This window comes from Platalea leucorodia, assembly GCF_965183815.1.
Source record: "Platalea leucorodia genome assembly, chromosome: 20".
Classification (NCBI taxonomy): domain Eukaryota; kingdom Metazoa; phylum Chordata; class Aves; order Pelecaniformes; family Threskiornithidae; genus Platalea; species Platalea leucorodia.
This window is the reverse complement of record NC_138842.1, coordinates 6,240,407-6,258,657: the sequence shown is the minus strand read 5'-3', so window position 1 is coordinate 6,258,657 and position 18,251 is coordinate 6,240,407. Positions and strand designations below refer to the sequence as shown.

Below are 18,251 nucleotides of genomic sequence, written 5' to 3'. Positions count from 1 at the left end.
AGGCGGCGCACAGCCTGGAGAGGCTGAAAGAAGTGAGCTGGGAACGATGCACAGCTCTGGCCAACGCGCCTGGGGTTGGCTGAGGATGGGGAGGCAGTGCCCAGCCCTCTTGCCAGCATCCTGCTGCTTGGCATGGGGACTTTGCGTGGTGTCCCCAGCAGAGCTCAGCCTGTGGGCACAGCCCCTCCAGCACAAGCCTTTCCCTGCAGCAAGGCTGGGAAGGGACACCTGCTCTCTAAGGACTTGGTCCTGTGGGCAAGCCCATGGCATCCAGGCACTGAGCTGAGCGCTGAGCGGAGGGGCTGACCCCAGGGCAGGCGAGGAGCTAGGCAATGGGGTGCTGCTGATGGGGGCCACCCCAGCAGCTGGGTATTTGCAACAGGAGGAGGATGGGAGGGACATTTGGGGTGGGGGAGTGGCTCTGGCCAGGCTGCTTCAGCCCCTGCTCCTCTTCTTTTGCCGGGTCAGGGCTGGAAGCACTCTATGGGGTCATTGGAGTCAGGCAGGATGTTGCAATTGATGGGCCAGAGGATGCCGAGGAGGCCGAGGGACTGCTGGCACCGCAGCTCGGCAGCCAGGCACACGGCTCGGCAGGGCTGCAGGACACCCCCATCTGGGGTGCACTTGGGCACGAAGAGGCTGCAGATGAGGAGGCGGAGGTGCTGGTAGCAGGCGAGCTCCATCAGCATCTGTGGGAGAGTGGCAGCGAGCATGGCACGGTGTGGTGTGGTGCAGGCAGACCCATGTGCAGTCCCTGGGCAACTCACCTGGTAGTCCTGCAGCACCTCAGCGGCTCCCTCCTGGTCCGGGATGGCCAGCCAGATGTTGGGGAAGGAGGTTGCATTGTAGCCCAGCCCCAGGCACATCTCCACTTCCACGGGCTCACAGACAGACCCTGCCACAGAGTGAGGTGCTTCACTTCTTATAGCAGCAGTGACGCCCACCAGGTATGCCTCGGGCAGATGTTAGCCATGGGGCAGCTGCCAGCGTGTCTCCTGGGTCAGGTGGGCTCAGGAGGGGCTGAGTGCTGAGCGGAGCACCCCGGGGTGGCACTCACCGAAGGCTGGGTAGGAGACTTCAGTGCAGTTCAGCTCATCGGTGCCATCGGGACAGTCGTGCCAGCCATCACACACGGACTCCAGCGCCCGGCACTCACCGTTTCCGCAGGAGAACTCTGCGGGGCTGCAGGTCTCTGTAAGATGAGAGGGGCCAGCACAGCAGGGCATGGGCTCGGGCATGGGCACTGGCAGAGAGCAGGCTGGCTGTGGCCCGGGTCGTGCCGATGGCGGCTGGCCTCCCTGCTGGCAGTCAGCCTGTTCCCGTGCTGACCACCCCTGTCTCCACTCTTCTTGGTCACTGGCCAGGGGACATTCAGGTGAGTGGTTGTGGAGCACTGCCACCTGGCAGCCACGGCTGATAGGTGACCATCACTGGCCCAGCCTAGGGAGATCCCACATTCCCTGGGTTTTTTGGGGGCAGCCCTCAGGCGGTGGATCGTGCCTGTGTGCAGGTGAGCCCTTCCAGGCCACATCCCCATGGCTAGGATCAATAGGATTACAGGGTAATTCAGGTGAGAAGGGACCCCAGGGGCCTGTAGCCCAACCTCCTGCTCCAAGCAGGGTCAGCTATGGGGTGAGAGCAGTTTTTTCCAGGGCTTTATCCAGTCTGGCCTTGAAAACCCCCGAGGATGGTGACAGCACAGCTCCTCTGGGCAGCCTGCACCCCTGCTTGGCTACCTACTCTCTGTGGCATTGCGGGCTTGGTAGGTGGCGAAGAACCCGTCGTCTGCTACTCCCTCGTCCGCCACAAAGAGGATGGTCATGACATGGCGTGAGGAGGTCAGGGTGGGTGGCAGCTGGTGGCCGCAGAACCTGCCGGGGTTGTGGGGTGACCGATGGGGTCAGGGTGGGCAGCGGGGCCAACCAGCACCTCCCCAAACCGTCCTCCGGTGGCTCCTCCTCACCAGCCTGCCCTGTGCCTCAGTTTCCCCAGCTGAGCCACAGGAGCCCAGTGTACCCAGGCTGGTGCAGCAGGGCTGGAGATATCAGGGATGTGCCTGTACCTGCCCATGAGGCTGGCAGCCCCTGTGCCTGCGCTGTCGTGGACCTCCACGAAGTCGAAGCTGCAGTCCTCATGCGACTCCAGGCTGAAGTTGTGGAAGTGCAGGTCGATGACGTGGCCCACGGGCACTGAGATCTGCCAGAGGCACAGCTGCAGGGCAGGGGGCAGCCAGCGACACCCGTGACGCCGGGCAGGGGCACCCGCAGCTCTCCCTGGTGGGAGATTGCCTTCCTCCCTGCCTGCCCTCACCCTCCTCTCGCCTCCATCCCGCTGGCATCCCTTCTCTCACCTGCTGGTGCGGGTATGGCTGGGGGTGGCTTGGGGTGGAGAAGTGCCCTTCCAAGGTGGTCAGCGGCCCCCCGCACTCTGGAGGGACACGCAGACATGCAGCTTTACCCCCTGCCCCTGTCCCTTCACCCCGTCTCCCCAATCCCCTGCCCCTGCCTCCCACTGCCCGTCTCCGTGCCCTCTGGCTGGGTGCCACGGGGCTGTGGGCTGCAGGCAGGGGGCTGGCCCACCTTTGTGTTTCAGGCTGCAGTTGGCCTCATCGCTCTTGTCCATGCAGTCGTGGAAGCCGTCACAGACGAAGCCCAGGTGGAGGCAGAGCCCCTGGTCGCACAAGTGCTCATCCCAGGCACAGCTCTCTGCAGCGCAGGCAGAGACGGCCAGGCTGGCGGTGGTGTCCTGCTGGGCACCCCCCCCGCCCCAGTGCCCCGGGCATTACGGGAGACCCCCCCGACACTACCCAGTGCCTGCCTGCAGCAAGGAGTCCTGGCAGTGCCCGGGGGCGGGGGTACTCACTCTCACTGGGGGCCACGGCGCGGTAGCGGGCGCTGAAGCCTGGGGCGCCCACGCTGCTGTCAGAGACAAAGGTGACGCGCAGGTGGTTGGAGTTGGTGTTGAAGGTCGGGGGGGCCACGTTGCCGCAAAACCTGGGGGCACAACAAGAGGCGATGCTGCCCCCTCCCCACTGCACCGCCACACTCCCCGGGTGCGAGGGGCCCTACCTGGCCGGGCCCCCCCGAACCGGAGCAGGATCTGTGCCACTGGGCCCCTGCTCCTCGTAGAGCTCCACACGGTCAAAGAGACAGGAGGCAGTGCCCTCCACGCTGAACGTCTCCATCTTCAGCTGGATGGCAAGGCCAGGTCCCACCTCGATGTGCCAGATGCAGAATGCGTCGGGCGGGTAGGGGCCAGGGTAGTTGGGAGAGCTGAAGGAGCCCTCGGGGCCCCGCAGGGTCCCGCCACAGGCTGCACGGGGCAACAGCGTGGGCGTGAGCTAGTGCTGCAGGGCACCGCTGACCTGGCACATTGCCCCATGTGGGACTTACCCGGTGCTGGCGTGCCGGCTGTGGACAGCCAGCTCTGGGTTGGGGTGGCAGCTGTTTTGGGGGCCGGGGGGTCCCTTCGGGTGGCCGCTGCGGTGGTGGTGGTGGTGCCATGGGCGGGCAGGGCTGCAGCTGGGGCGCCGGGTGGCTGCGGGAACGTCAGCTCTGTGCCAAGGGAAGAGCAGGGACAGCTCAGCCCCAGCAGGGAGAAATGGCTGCAGTGCGGGGAAGAGGCTTAGGAAGCCCACCCAGCCCCATGTCCTGTGCTCCCATCCACACGTGTGCAGGTCCCAGGGGATCCCACACAGCTCTTATAGGGCCCAGTGACCTTGCCACATCCCAGGGAGGTGGAGATCCCCCTTGCTCCTGTGCGTGGGGCCACTCTCTTCCCAAGGTGGGAGGTCCTGTGTAGGATGGATGCCCTTGCTGTGCCCCTCTCCCCCTCTGAGCCAGTCCTGTGTCCCCCACCTCATGGTCACAGCCTGTCCCCCAGCCCTCCCTGCTTGGGCACTCACGGTGGATCACGATGCCCAGCAGGAGGGCGATGAGGAAGAGGAGGATGGCACTCATCAGAGCCACACAGAGCCAGGTGAACTTGCAGTCGGCACGGTACTGCCAGCCTTTCTGGCCCCAGAGCTGCTGGCCTGCAGGAGGGCGAGGAAAGCGGGCAGAGCCAGGGTGCTGCTAGCCATACCCCCACCACCCTGCCACCTCCCTGCACAGCTGGCTGAGCCCCGGCTGGGCACGTCCCGACCTCTTGTCCTCGGGGTGCCAGTGGGTCCCCTAAGCAGCCCCAGAGCCCTGCGGGGAGCTGGCCCCACCACCCCGCTCCCAGACCCACGACTGCTCCTGGTGGCCCGTGGACAGGGGCACATGTACAAACCCCCAGGCTGGTACCGAGGCCGTCCCGGGGCGATGTGGGGCTGGTCCCATCCTTGTCTGGCGGGTGCTCGGCACTTGGCGCTGCCCAAGGCTCCTCGCCCTCGAAAACGGGGTTGCAGAACTCGGTCTGCAGGAGAGCAAGTGTGGGTGGCACCATGGGAAGCACGCTGTGGGGACCCGCGGGTGGCTAAGTGGGGACCCCGAGGCGGCACCCCCACCCCCAGCCCTACCTTACTGTGGTCCAGAGCCTCGGGGCAAAGCGTGATTTCGGTGAAGTCTTTCATTGCGGTGGGCGATTCCCAGTGCAGCCTGGCTAAAAGCCTCCCCAGCGTGCTCTGCTCCCTGGCACAGCTGCCTGCCCCACCACCCGCTCCTCCCCAGCTGCCCCCATCGGCCCTGGGGCGGCGTGGGGACCCCTGCTCCACACACCAGGGCAGAGGTCGTGGCAGCACCAGCTGTGCCTAGATGTGCCGCCCCAGCGCCGGACCCCGCAGAGCCATGCCTGCCACGCTGCAAGTGCGGGGAGCCCCAGGAGGCCAGCAGCCCCAGTCCCCTCTGCAGGCCCCTTCCCCCTCGCCCAGTTAATCCAGCTCAGCTGAGGATGCCGAGATCAGGCTCTGGCATGGAGAACCAGCGTCTTAAAGGGGAAGGTGTGATTGCACCCACCCCGCTGCAAGCCTGTCCAGCCGGGGACCCTGCTTTTGGGTGCACGGAGGGGCCATTGGGTTGCCTGCTGCCTCCGGGCTCCCCACCAGTGCACGGCAGCACTGAAGGGGCTGTGTTGGGGAGCCCAGGCTGAATGTGCCCCTCCTTCCCTTGTACCTCCCCGGCACTGGGCGTCTGAGGCCCACCACCTGCATTCCTGCTGCCCCTTAATGCCTCGGTGCCTGTCTCCATCCCTAAGCAGGGGAGAAAGGGGCCATTGTTCAGGAGAAGGAAAGGCTCCCTCGGCCTCCGGGTACCACGGGTGGCTGGAGGAGAGGGACTGCTGCCCGCACCCACATCTCCCTTGCTCCAGGCAAGCCCTGGGGCACGGGTGCTCCTGGACCTGTGGAGCCACGCACGGGCAGGCTGCTCTGGCACCAATGGTGGTTTCCCTCCTGCTGCTGGAGCCACAGTCCTTCATCTGCCCGCCCAGAGACACGCACATGTACACAGCGCTCTGTTCAAGCTAAAATTTATTCCTGCACGAGTCTCCCTTGTACGAGACACTTCCCACCCATCTTGCTTACACAGTAAACAAGCCACCTGCCAAGCAGCAACACTGGCCCAGTCCGGTACCTGCCGTGGGCAGCCCCTCCATCCTGGCCTGCCCTCCCCTGAGCCCCGCTGGGATGCCCCGGGCTGGGTGGGATGCTCATGGCGTGAGAGTGCTCAGTCTGTGCCCACAGAGCCAGCGAGGGCAAAGCAGGACAGGTTGCTGGGCTGGACATAGCTGCCTTGTGGGCTGGGGCTGGGATTGTGCTGGGTCAGGCCCATCTCTCCTCCTGCTGCACCTCAGGCAAGGCAGGATGGGGAGGAGAATAAATTAGAGAAAAGGCTAAAAAGGCCACTGGCATTTGCTAGCTGGAGGACAGAGCAGCAGGGTGGGGGGGACACGCATCCTTGGGCACCCAGGGGGGCTCCTGATCACAGGGAGGAGAAAGCCCCAATTGCAGATGGTCCCGGAAAGCCACTGTCCTCCCCTCCCTCTCCTCCGCAGGACGGACGTTCCTGTGCGACCCCAATGGCCTCCCGCTCCCCTAAATGGTTTAAGGCACCGTCGTATGAGGAGGCAGGTAAAAATCTACCCGAAGCATCCCCCAGCACAAGTCCCTGGAGAGCCAGGAAGCAGTGGGATGCTCCAGGTTGAGTGAAGTCCACTATAAATACATATAAATTCCACAAAATATTTTCCTCCCTCCTGTCCGTGAGTCTGGGCCTGAACTCAGGCTTCTTTGATGAGTGTGCATGGGGCAGCTGGTGGGGACGTGCTGCCTGAGACGGGATGGAGGCAACTGAAGGGCCGGGGTCCTTTGCCAGGAGGTTCAGAAGTGCCGGGAGGAGGCCAGGAGCAGTTCACAAATCCTCTGAGACAGCCAAGCAGAATGGGACTGCCAAGAGGCCAGGAGGGATGCACGAGGCTCTCCTGGGTCCCCAGCTCTGGGTGCTCCCCCAGGGGAGCAGAGGTCCTTGCTGAGTCAATGGGGCAGGCAGCCCCATGCCCGCAGAGTCCCTTGCTCAGTATTTTTATTACACACCAACCAAAAAAAAAAAAAAAAAAGAAAGAAACTAAAACGTACCCCAAGGTAAAAACCAAATGCCAGTGACCAGGAGGTGCCTGAGCTGCCTGGGCCCTGCCCTGACGCGGGCTGCCCTCCTCAGTTCAGAGCTGGGGTGTCCTTGCCTGGGGTCTGCTCCTGGCTGCCTCCAGCCTCCCCCTGCAGCCACGTCGGGGTCTCTCCTCTTCACCTCCCTCTTGCACCTGGGGGGCAAATGGCCAAAACCTGGACGGGCTGGCTCTGAGGGGTGGCGCAGGGGTCCCCAGGGAGGCAGGGCTGGCTACATGCGGGAGGACGGGCTGGCCAGCTCGTAGAAGAGCAGGTAGGCATCGCTGCTGCGGACGTGGCTGGATGACATCGGGGTAACACTGCGGAGATGGGGAGATGTGCTGTGAGCAATGGGGACGAGGCACTGGGATGCCCTGGGCAGGGCATCCCTGCTCGCCCCGACCCTGCAGCCGCCCTGTCCCATGCGCAGCCTCACCGGGAGTCGTTGAAACTGTGCCACTCGCTGGAGACGGGGCTCTTGCAGTAGGCCGTGTAGTGTCCTCCCATGGTGGTGCCCGAGTGGTTGGAGACGGCGTAGAGGTTGTAAACGGCATGGTCTGTGGGGAGCAAGGGCGGTGCTCAGCCGTGCCAGCAGCTGCCCCGCTGCCCCCAACATGCCAGCATGAAGCTGGGGCCAGGAGGGACCGGCACCCTGGATGTCTGCGGCTCCCACCCCCTGTGCCTCTGCCACCCGCCGCAGGCTGCAGCGCCCTGGGGGGCATGAGGGACCCAGCTGGGAGCCGCTGGCAGCCCAGGGCTGGGCTGGAGCCACACAGGGCCCGGCACTCACTGCAGCTCTGCGAGGCAAACTCCCGGAGGTCCAGGTCCTTCAGCTGGAAGTTGACGAAGGTGGTGAGCTTGCTCGTTCGTATCCTGGCCTCTGAGAAGCGCTTCAGGTCTGGGGGGGCATGTCAAGGAGCCGAGGGACAAAGGGGGGCCTGTGAAGAACTGCCTGTCCCCCCACCAGCCCCCCTGGCCCTGTCCCTCTGCTTGAAGGATACGGAGCACCAGGATCTTGGGGAACTTCTGGATGCTGAATTTCTTTGTGCACCTCGTCCTGGCTTTGCAGCGACAACATGTCTGTGGGAGACAAACAGCATGAGCAGGAGGGTGAGGGCAGAGGCCAGCCCCACCGGGCACAAAGCCCACAGTCCTGGCAACACAGGCATGGAGGGAAAGGGGCCCAGCCTGCGCCAAGGCAAGCCCACCCGTCACCGTGCCCCATGCCCCGTACCGGTTTCTCATCCCCATCCAGCACGTCCTCTTTGGTGAAGAGCCGTAGGCAGTCCATGAGGGTCACCTCCCCGTAGCCTTTCTGTGGGAGCACAGTGTGGGTCAGGGACAGGGTGTGTGGGGCAGGGGGCTGGGGGTCGGTGGGGACCCCTTACCTTGGGGATGGGCAGGGACAGGTCCCAGAAGGGGTCAAAGGCTGTGGAGCAGTAGCCGCACTCGCTGCAGGTCAGTGAACTCTTCAGCTGCCCAACGAAGAGGTCTGGTGGGGATGGGACAAAGCAGGGTGAGACCCCCAGTTCCCGGCCCTGCTCCCAGCCCAGCCCTGCCTTCCTCTCCCCACAGCCCTGCTCACCGCTAATGCGGCTGTCCTCCCTCTCCTGGTACCTCCTCCACATCTGGCGGCTCTTCTCATCATCACTGCAAGAGATGGGGAGACAGAGCGGTACTGAGTGTGGCCTGGGGGATGCCGGCCCCGTGACCCAGCCCAGAGGGACCCGCGTGTTCACTGTCCCTGGGCCAGGCTTGCAGGCAGCGAGCTCATCCATGGGGCTTGTCCACTGCCTCCGCCCCAGCCAGCACTTACGGGAGGTGGTCCAGGGTGTCCGTGCTAGCCCGTGGCCGCACCAGCACACGGTTCACCTCACTGTGCAGCCCGTCGAGGAGGAACCGCAGGAACTCCTGTGCATCCTGCTGGCTGCAAGACATGGGGCATGGCTGGTGAGCGGCGGCAGGGGCTCAGCTCCCTCCTGCCACCCCTGCACCGACACCCCTTACTTGTAGCCGACAAAGCGGGGGGCATATCTCTGGATCTGCGTCTTGAACTCGGAGGGGCTCACGCTGTCGTTGGGAGATGAAGTCCAGAGCAGCTGAATCAGCTTTGCAAACTCTGTGGGCAGAGAGGCAGGTCAGCAGCACAGCTGGGCCTGGCCAGCCCTGGTGGCATGGCATTGCTGTGCCCTCCAGGGGAGCTCAGCACCCTGCTCCGGAGTCCCCATGGCTGGTCCCGTCCCCTCTGGAGAGAGGACCAGATCCTCCCACTGGCTGGGCACCCACAGCACAGCGCCTGCCCCAGAAAGGCTGGGGAGAAGCACCAGGGGTAGCCCACGGGAGCAAGGATGTGCTGCAGGGACGTGCTGCAAGGAAGCCCCGCAGGGTGTGGAGCCAGGGGCCGGTGACTGACAGTTACCTGACATGAGCGCAGTGCGCATACGGCTGTTGTTGTTGAGGTCCCGCAGGTACTGGTTCTGCAGGCAGTAATCCCGCAGCTCCTTGGTGTTGCTCAGGCACTGCAGGATGGAGTTCATGAAGCACTGGGGGAGGCAGAAGAGAAAACCATGGCAACGGGAGGCAGAGGGAGGCAGGCGGTGGCAGGGGGACACCTGGGGCGGGTGGGCAGAGGATAGGGACGAAGCAGTGCAGAGCACGGGAACCCCTTCCTCAGCCAGCACCGCTGGGAGCGGGGTGCAGGGAGCCACCAGGGTGAGACTGTGGGTGCTGGGGGCAAGGTGAAGGGGCAGGACTCCCCACTGCCCCACAGATGTGCCTGCAGAAGAGCACGGTGTGAGCTGGGGCCGCGCAGCCAGGTGCCTGGGTAAGCACTCACCGTATTGCCGAGGTTTCGCAGGCCGGTCAGCCCCTGCACCACCTTGGAGCTCTGCAGAGAGAGGGAACAGGGCTGAGACAGTGCCCAGCAGCGGTGGGGTGGCCACGGTGCCACAGGCACCCACATGGAGCAGACCCTCAAGTGCAAGCAGAGGCCCCATCCCCCTGTGGGCATCATGGGCAGAGCCAGCACCGCAGCTGCTCTCTGCACCGGTTGCATGCAGCACCGTGGCCGAAGACCCGTCGGGAAGCCACAGCTGGCCTGCCCCATCCTGCTTGCCTGGCTGCTGCTGCTCAGCTCCCTGGCCCAGGACAACACGCAGGGCTCAAAGTTCTCTCTGCCTGGTGAGACTGCTACCCCATGCCCTGGGCTGCAGGCCAGGCCAGCCACCCCTGCTGCCTCCCCTTGCCAGCCCTGTGCCCCGGGAAGCTGGGGGATGGCAGTGCCCCATGCCTGCGGGAAGTGCATGGTGCCCCGCTGCTGCCCACCTTATCCACACTGGGTGTCCCCTCCAGGACACCCTGCACAAGTGCAGCCCAGACTTCGGCCCAGCTGTTTTGCAGGATAAAGTCCACCCGGGAAAGCACAAGCCCAGCCCTGCAGCAGTCAGCCCAGGGGACGGGGCTGCGCACCCAGCGGTGCCCTCCCTGGCCTGGCTGTGCCGTGCCCGTGCCACGGGGCTCTTCCAGGGCCCAGGTACTCCCTGAGCCGGGCAGGCTCACGCCAAGCAGAGACAGGCATGGGCAGCTGGGTGCTGCGGCCAGGAGGCATCACCGCTCTTTGCTGGAGAGACCGAGAGTGTGGAGGGGCCTGGGGGGCCACAGGGTTGCCCAGTCCTCTCCCAGCATGGGTGACCAGGTGCTGGTGGGAGGCCAGGGGTCCTGCTCCCAGCCCTGCATGCGAGCCTGGTGCAGAGGGTAGTAGTGGGGTGAACCTCCCTGCAGCCATGCCTGGAGCAGGGCTAGGGGCCGACAGGGCTTGCAGGGTCAGACTGCTGATCATGCCCCCTGCAGCCTGACCAGGTTTTAAGGATTCTCAGGCAAACGCCCCAGCTGCCCACCCCAGGCGTGAGGAGGGGGAGGAGGAGAGGAGGGGAGGGGGCCCAGCAGCTCCAAAATAGCAGCAGCTGGTGTGTGTGTGGGAGGTGCTGAGCACCCAGCCCTGACAGCAGCCCAAAATAACCCAGATCCAGTTACACGTGCTCCTTAGCGACAGTGCAGGCATCACCCACCGCAGGGGGGACCAGCACCAGCAGGGACTCGGCCGCCCTGTGTGGGCACACGCGGCTCTGCCAGACCGACCGGGTGCCCTGTGTGCCATGCAAGTGCCCCCTCAGCGCCCAGCGCACAGGGGTGTGCCCAGCCATGGCCGGCCGTGGCGCTCAGTGCCGGGGGGTGGCTGTGCAAAAGTACCAGGCAACCCCACCACTTATCCCCAGGTGGGGCCCTGCAGGCCAGGGTGCAGGCTCAGCTGGGCAACGGGTGCCCAGCAGGCAGCAGAAGAGATGGGTCTGTGTCCCAACAGCCTATGTCCCTTGAAGGGGCCTACCCCCCGAGGGCTTGCTGCTTGTGTCCCCACACCTATTGCAGGGAAGGTCACGGTGCCGGGGGGGGGCAACTCCTGGGAGCTGCCCCAGTATGCCCCAGCCATCCCCACCAGGATGCTGTTTGTCCAGTTGCCCTGGTTGGGCAGCTCCCATTGTGTGCCACGAGGGACCGGAGTGTCCCGCCAATGTGGGTGCAAACCTCCCCACGGACCTGGCATTTGCCCACTGCCTGGCCAGGCCAGGACCTCGGCTGCCCTCCCAGAGGGTGGAGCAACCCCACGGGAGGGCTGGGGGCCCACCAGATGCCCCCATACCGTGGCACAAGCCTGTGTGCACCGAGGTCTTATTTCCCCCCCTGGTTTTCCCTCCCCTGGGTGACTCAACTCCAGCTAATCCCCCTCGCCCGCCCGGGGCTTTATCTAGGACACGGCGCTGCTCAGAGGTGGCGAAGGAGAGCTGGCTCACGAGGCGGCGGCTGGGGAGTCCCCGAGGCTGCACTGCAGGAGGGGGACAGGGGACAGGGGATGGGGACAGGGGACAAGATCCGGACTGTCCTGCCCCATCCAGGTCTGCATGCCAAGTGCCTGGCAGCAGGAGAGCCGGAGCAGCCAGACTTACGTAAGTGCCCAGACCCTGCCCTCCCTGCCCCCTGCCTCTGCCGTCCCCGCAGGGGGAGACCTGCCCAGCACTGTGGCTCTGAGGACAGCCAAGCTCAGTCCGGTGACACTGTCAAGGGGCTAGCGTGGCCAGAAGCCCCTTCCTTGCAGTGGGTAGTCTGGGGCACGGGAACTTGACCAAGGTCACTGCAGGGGCAGGGCTGGGAGAGGGACCCAGGTGTCCTTACACGTGCTTTCACCTGCTCCCTGCCCCTCCTGCAGGACACCGGGGCACCCGGGCCCCACGGCCAGCCAGGATGGGCACCCACCCCCAGGCACACCATCCTCCGGCAAGGGGGATGCCATGGGGTACCCCATGCTCCCTGATGAGGGCAGGGGCTGCCCCCTCCCCATGCCCCCTTCTCTGCCCCCAAGCTGGAGGGCAGGGGCTGCGGGCAGCCACGGGGCTCATACCTTGGTCTTGTTGAGGACGAGCCCGACGAAGGTGGAGACCAGCAGGGACCCTGGCATGGAGGTGCGGGGACGCAGGTCCTTGTGAAGGTCGGGGAGCGCGGGGGGCTCCTCGGGCAGCGTCACTGTGTAGGAGTCCCTCATGATGGCCCCTGCGGGCACGGCAAGACGGCGAAGGCCAGCCGCGGATAGGGGGATGCCAGGGGGTGCCGGGTGGGCACCCCTCGCCTCAGACCAGCTGAGGCCTGGGGCACGGGGTCAGGCGCCTGGCCTCACTGGAGCCCCGCCGTGCTCAGGCGTGCAGTGCCGGAGCCGGTGCCGGCTCTGAGGCTGACGGCACCTGAGCAGCTCTGACATCAAATGGGTGGAGAAGCGGCAGCCGGGCTCCGTGACGGCCAGCCCCCGCCGCACCGCGTGGTACAGCCGAGCTGTGAGCCAAGGGGGCCCGCGAGGGGCGGCTGTGCCCGTGGGCCACGCTCCCGGCACGCCGAGCCCGTGGCGGCGGCAGGGCCCCGGCACCGTGGGGCCTCTGGGGGGATGTGGGCAGTGTCTCGGTGCAGCCCTCTACCCCCTCCACCCCACCAGCGTGCCGCAGTCTGGCAGCTGTCGGCAGTGGTGCTCCCTGCACTCTGGGGTGCCCGTCCACCAACACCGGCACCACGCTAGCATCACGGGAGCACTAGGGCACTTAGTGCAAGGCGGCAGCCGGAGGAGCACCTGCTCCCCCGGGGCTCCCCCACGCTCCTGGCTCCTGGGGACCAGGGCTGATGGGACTGTCTCCCCGGCCCCGGGCGCGCTGTGCTGCCAGCACGGCGCTGGTCCGAGAGCTGGGCGGGCGCTTGGCAGAGAGCGGGTCTGCCCCAGCCAGGGGGTTGCTCACCAAAACTGGCTCAGTAAAACTGGGACACTCCCATAGCATGTGGCTGCATGGGGTGCCTGTACCCAGAGAGGGGCTGAGGGCTGTCTGAGAGGGCTGTGGGGCTCCCGTGCATGTGCCTTCCCTGCAGGGCCAGTGCTGGGCTCCCGGGCAGTGCCGTTTTGGGGGAACAGAGCAACAGCAGACAGTGCATACCCTCCTCTTTGGGGGATGCATTGGCACTGACCTCAGAGGGTATTTCAGTGCCTTGCTTCCTTCACTGGGGAAAAACTCCCCCCAAATCCTGTGTGGAGCAAAGACCCCATCTGGTATCTCCCATCTGAGCACTGGGTAAACTGAGGCACGGAGCAGGCAGGGCTCTGGCTCTTCTCCTGCAGCAAGGGCAGATGCAGAGGCTGGCAGGGAGCCCAGGTGTCCTGCATCCCAGTCCTGCGTCTCCCTCTGCTTCACCCCTCTGACCGCAGCAGGGTGAACGACGGAGGCTTGCGACTGCTGTGCGTGCCCAGGTGTCTTACCCGCCCGCTCAGGGAAATTTCCATGGGCGGCCAAGGCAGGGAGTGCAGTCAGGCTGCTCCGAGGACAGCCAGAGCCTCCGGCCTCACCGAGGGGGCTGGAGGCACCAAGCAGAAGCTGCTTTCCCCCCATGCCAGCCCCCACCAATACACCCCTAGCCAGAGCCAGTGGCTGCTGTCTGAATCCTAATTGCTGCAGATGCAGCCTCCCCTGTCAGCGGCGCGAGCTCGGCACAGCCAGTGGAGGGGCTGACTGGGGGGGAAGGGAGGGAGACTATTTTTGGCACCAGCAAAAATATCTGAGGAGGCATCTTGCAGCGTTATTCATCTGCAGGGCCAGGGCTTTTTGCATCACAACAGGATGCTTGTCGTAATCCCTGCTTGCGTGTGCGCGCATGTGTATATATATACACACCCCGTGGTGTGTACACCATACACACGCAGGGACGCAGCGTGCGCACGGGGGTGCGCACCCCACTGGCCTCGCACAGACGGCGTGGGTGCCCTGCAACGCGCTCCTGCAGGCCCTGCAGGTCGCATCCTGGGCCCCGGGGCCATGGCACAGCTCCCCAGCGTGTGTACCGCTGTACTGGTGCTGTGCACGCCAGCCAGGGCTCCTGCCACCCTGCCCTGCAGCCCAGTGGGTGGCCTGGGGGCAGGATTTGCCCTGGTGCACAGCCTGCCCCAAGCACCATGCAGGATGCTGGTACAGCACTCTCCCTGTGGATGCATCGTGCCGGCAGAGCCGGTTCCACGGCAAGAGGGGTGGCGTTCAGCCACATCCCGTGCCGAAGCTCGTGCTCAGGTGACATTGGGCGCCCTGGGCCAAGGACCAAATTCCCCTCCAGCCAGAGCGGCACGCAGGCTCTCAGGGCAAGGTTGGAGCAGGAGAAAGAAGGGGAGCCCTCACGGGATGGCATCACTCAGAGCCCGCTCCCTGCCCTCAGCTGTCCCCTCTGCAGCGGTGACCTTCTGCCATGGGCAGAGGTTGCCACGGGCCCGGTTGGCACCACAAAGGCAGGCAGGGCCAGGACTGGCTGCAGGCCAGAGACGTCAGCTGCTCAGGATGGGACTGCGGAGAGCTGCCGGCGATTTTGTGGGTGGCTCTGGCCTTCTGACCCTATGTTCACCCAGGGTGGTTAATGGGGCGGCACAGCTCCGGTCCTGCCCCCTGCCAGCCTGCCCTTCCCGGGAGCCAGCATGGCCCTGTGCGGAGCCGGTGGCTCGGCAGGCACAGCCGCTCACTGCGGCTGCACGCACCTCCCTTTGCCCTGCGGGACGGTAAACTGAGGTGCAAAGTGATGGTGTGGGTAGGAAAAAATGTGGGCATCCTCGCCTCCTGGCTGCAAACTCCTCTGGATGGTGGTTTGTGTGGTGCAGAGGCAGGAGGAGGCTGGAGAAGAAGGGGTGGGAAGAGACACTGAGCCAGCCCCGCCATGCCCTGGCTCTGGCGGGAGCGGGTGCTGCTGGCACTGCCCTCGGGGCTGGGTAATGGGGCAGAACCGATGGCAGCGCCAGTGCTGCAACATGCGCTTGTTTCCGGCACCTGGCATGACCGCAAGCGCCCAAGTCTGTTTTACGATCGGTACATTTGCTTCCCAGCTTGGGAAAGGAAGGAAAAAACCACAGGAGTGGAAAATAGCATGTGTGCCCATCAAAGCACCAAGGAAACCTAAGCCAGCATCACCGATCCAGCCTCCCTGCCTGCCCCGGCATGGGTGCCCACCCCAGCACCCCGTGCCAGCTGCCAAGACCTGCTCACCTCTGCCGCCCGTCAGCCCTGGCTGGAAAGCCCCCGCTGTGTTCGCACACAGACCACAAGGCTGTGGTTTGGGAGTAGCGCTGCCCCATGACCATCCTGTGGCAGCAGGCTGGCACCCACATCGGAGTGGCGTGTGGGCACCTGGGGTGAGGGCCCGTGGCTGGCGGCAGCTGCTGGGTCCCCCCTCGGTCCCCCCCACCAGGGCCTGGCATGGGAGGGGGAGGCAGGAATTCCCTTCCAAAGCACACCTCCTCCACTCACCCTGGCCCCCCAACCTTCTCCCTCGCCCCAGGGCTGGGCGCCAGGGACCAGGCACAGGGGTCCCACACCAGGGCAGGGTACTGCCGGCGCTGCATGTGGTGCAGCTGGTTCTGGGGTGGAGCACGCTGGGGAAGGGGCAGGAGAGTTGCTGGCAGCGGGCTGTGATGCTGCACCCCCGCTGTTGCCCCTGCTCCCACGCCTGGGGGCTCAGGTGGGTGTTTAAAACCTGGGTGAGTGCCAGGGAGAAGGAAGAGGGGAGCCAGCCCTGCCAGGAATGGGACAGGTGGCTCCAGAGGGACAGGGGGGACAACTTTCCTGCTGAGCCTCAGCAGCGGGCACATGGTGGGCAGGAGCGTCTGCCTCTCCTCCCTACCCCATGCCTCCGGCTGTGCCTCCCCAGCCCAAGGGCACCGGCCAGACCTCCAGTCTGCTCCCACAGCCCTTTTCCCACGCCCTTGGGCACAGGGAGGGATGTGGGGGCACTGGCTGGAAAGGGAAAGAGCTTCCTCTCCTGCTCGCAGGGCAGCAGAAAACAATCCCCCAGCCCTTATCCTCCCAGTGTGGCAGCCGACAGTGCGACAGAGCTGCAGGGAAGCAAAGGGCAGGTCAGACCCTGTGCCGGGGCAGACCATCCTCCACTATGGGTGAATGAAGGCTGACTGGAAAGAGAGTGGGAGACAACGCGGGCAGAGCCTGACCAGATCTTGGAAGGAAACCTGAGTGGAAAATTACCAGGCTGCTCCCCTGCGCGCTCGAGCCGGGCTGCGTGTGTGATGCCTGCTCCCGGTCTGGGCTGAGGCTCTGGGGATGGTGCAGCACCGATTGATACCTGGGGCACCGAGTGCCTGCCACCACCTGTGATGCTGTACAGAGCAGCTGCTGCCACGGAGAGACTGCTGCTTCCCTGGCTGCCATGGCCCATGCTGGGGGCTGGGGCACAGGGCCCCAGGATGGCAGCAACAGACCGTGCCAGGGATCAGGCATCACAGGGCACCAGTGAAAAACCTGATGGGCAGCTGGGCACCGAGTCAGCACCAGCCAAACCAGCCTTCCCAGCTGGGTGTCTCCAGCACGGCAAGTGCCCAGCCCGGTCATGTCACCTTCTCTAGCTGGGATGAGGCAGCAGGGAACCCTCTTCGGCCCCACGCTGGGCCGGGGCCAGGAGGGAGCAGAGGGCAGGGGGCGTGGGCACAGTCGGCTGCGTGGGGACGCGGTGCACGGTGTGCGCCTGTGCAGGTTTGCACACACAGGAGTGTGAGTTTGCCTGTGTGTGCCATCACCCGCTGTCATGCACACAGGCAGAAAGGTGCAGCATGCACACTCCTGCCAGCACACGGACACCCTCAGCCGCAAGGCACCCGTGGGGAGCCCTGTGAGCTGTGCTCCCAGAAGCACGGGCAGTGAGGAGCACAGCCCCTCAGAGGACACCTGCCTGCCCGCACACGGCTGTCTCAGCAGCTCTGGCCCAGGACTGCTGTGCTAGCAAGGGCGGCTCGAAGGGTCAGCAGCAGCCCTGCATGGCACAGATGCAGAAACTGAGGCATGCAGCAACGTACCAAGATTCCCAGGGAGAGCACGCAAGGCTCAGCACAAGCAGGCATGGACCACATACCCCACCACAGCACAGCTTTGTCCCCCACCCCCAGCAGGCACCACGTACCGTGGGGTCCCGGGCAGGCGTGTCGCAGTAGCCATCGTTTCTCTCGCAGGGCTGGCTGGCACAGCGGGTGCCCGAGGGCTGCAGAGAAGAGCTGAGGGTGGCCTGTGAGGGGCTGAGGGGTCCTGTGGGAAGGCTGCCATGGCTGCTTTTCCTCCCGTAGCTCTCCAGGTAGCCGCGGACATAGTCGGAGTGCGCAGCAGACTGGTAGAGACCCTGCAGGGCACCGAGCTCCTGGCGGCCCCGGGTGCTGAGGGGGCTGGGGGCAGACGCATAGGCGCTGTCTGAGGCGTGCAGCCCCGAAAACTCCCGTGCCAGGTCCGAGTGGCTGATGGATTTGCGACGGCTGAGAGGCGCTGTGGTGGGCAGGTAGCCTGGGGGGCTGCTGGGGGCCCCCGCGAAGGTGTAGCACGCACCCCCGCTCAGCCCACCGCCGGGCGGCCGGGGCTGGGTGCGGATGTACGTGGGGCTCAGGCAGATGCTGGAGTCGGGGTACAGGGGCAGCCGGCTGCTGTCATAGCCACTGGTTGGGGACAGCCCTGTGTGGTGGTACCGGGGGGAGGCCAGGTAGCTGGATTTGAAGCCAATTTTGTCTCTGTCTGCATAGGATGTGGCCAAGGTGGATCCATAGGAGGTATAGGAGCTGTAGCCGCTGGGCACCTTGCTATAGGTGGTCTCAGCATAGCGGGATGAGTCGACGTACCGCTTCAGGGTGGAGGAGAGCTGGGACATGCTGGAGGCTGGTGCTCAGTGGGGTCTCCTGGAGGCATCAACTGCAAGAGAAGAGCCCAGGGGTCAGCTTCCACGGCCCATGGTCAGCACAACGGGGTGCCCACTGCCAGCACCCACCTGGTAGCTCACTGGCTCCTGCCTCGCCTGGAGACCCTGGGAGGGATGGGCAGGCAACAGCGGGAACCCAGGGCATGAAGGGTGCAGGGGGGGCTGTGGGGTGCAGTGTGGCCGTGGCTCCTGCCACCTGCCAGCCTTCCTGGAGAGCCTGGGACAGCAGGGCCCAGCTGGCACTGCCACCCATGTGCCTTTGGGCACCTTGTACCACAGAAGGGAGCCCTGGGGCACAGCCAGAGGCACCCAGCATCCTGGCACCCACAGTCACTGAAGCCAAGGGACTGCAGCGGTCACCTCTGCCCCATCC

The 18,251-nt window shown here is 65.3% G+C and overlaps 2 protein-coding genes across 3 annotated transcripts; both read right to left on the bottom strand.

Moving 5' to 3' along the window:
• Window positions 1–464: 464 nt before the first annotated feature.
• MFRP (membrane frizzled-related protein) lies at window positions 465–4,555 on the bottom strand (the record flags this gene model as incomplete). Its single annotated transcript, XM_082330530.1, has 12 exons — window positions 465–689; window positions 768–895; window positions 1,058–1,192; window positions 1,741–1,871; window positions 2,063–2,211; window positions 2,351–2,427; window positions 2,580–2,705; window positions 2,863–2,993; window positions 3,069–3,312; window positions 3,905–4,073; window positions 4,273–4,398; window positions 4,502–4,555. The coding sequence occupies 12 exons, from the start codon at window positions 4,553–4,555 to the stop codon at window positions 465–467; spliced, it is 1,695 nt and encodes a 564-aa protein (XP_082186656.1).
• A 2,163-nt stretch (window positions 4,556–6,718) lies between these two features.
• USP2 (ubiquitin specific peptidase 2) lies at window positions 6,719–17,830 on the bottom strand (the record flags this gene model as incomplete). 2 transcript variants are annotated; one of them, XM_082330545.1, is made up of 12 exons in its annotated part: window positions 6,719–6,900; window positions 7,017–7,137; window positions 7,371–7,478; window positions 7,582–7,660; window positions 7,815–7,895; window positions 7,969–8,072; window positions 8,166–8,230; window positions 8,397–8,507; window positions 8,588–8,699; window positions 9,000–9,123; window positions 9,417–9,467; window positions 17,102–17,830. In XM_082330545.1, 12 exons carry the CDS (start codon window positions 17,828–17,830, stop codon window positions 6,813–6,815), a joined length of 1,773 nt encoding a protein of 590 aa, XP_082186671.1. In that variant the 3' UTR covers window positions 6,719–6,812. The 2 variants fall into 2 exon arrangements, with proteins under 2 accessions (XP_082186671.1, XP_082186672.1); XM_082330546.1 differs by lacking the exon at window positions 17,102–17,830 and adding an exon at window positions 12,033–12,173.
• Between the last annotated feature and the right edge of the window lie 421 nt (window positions 17,831–18,251).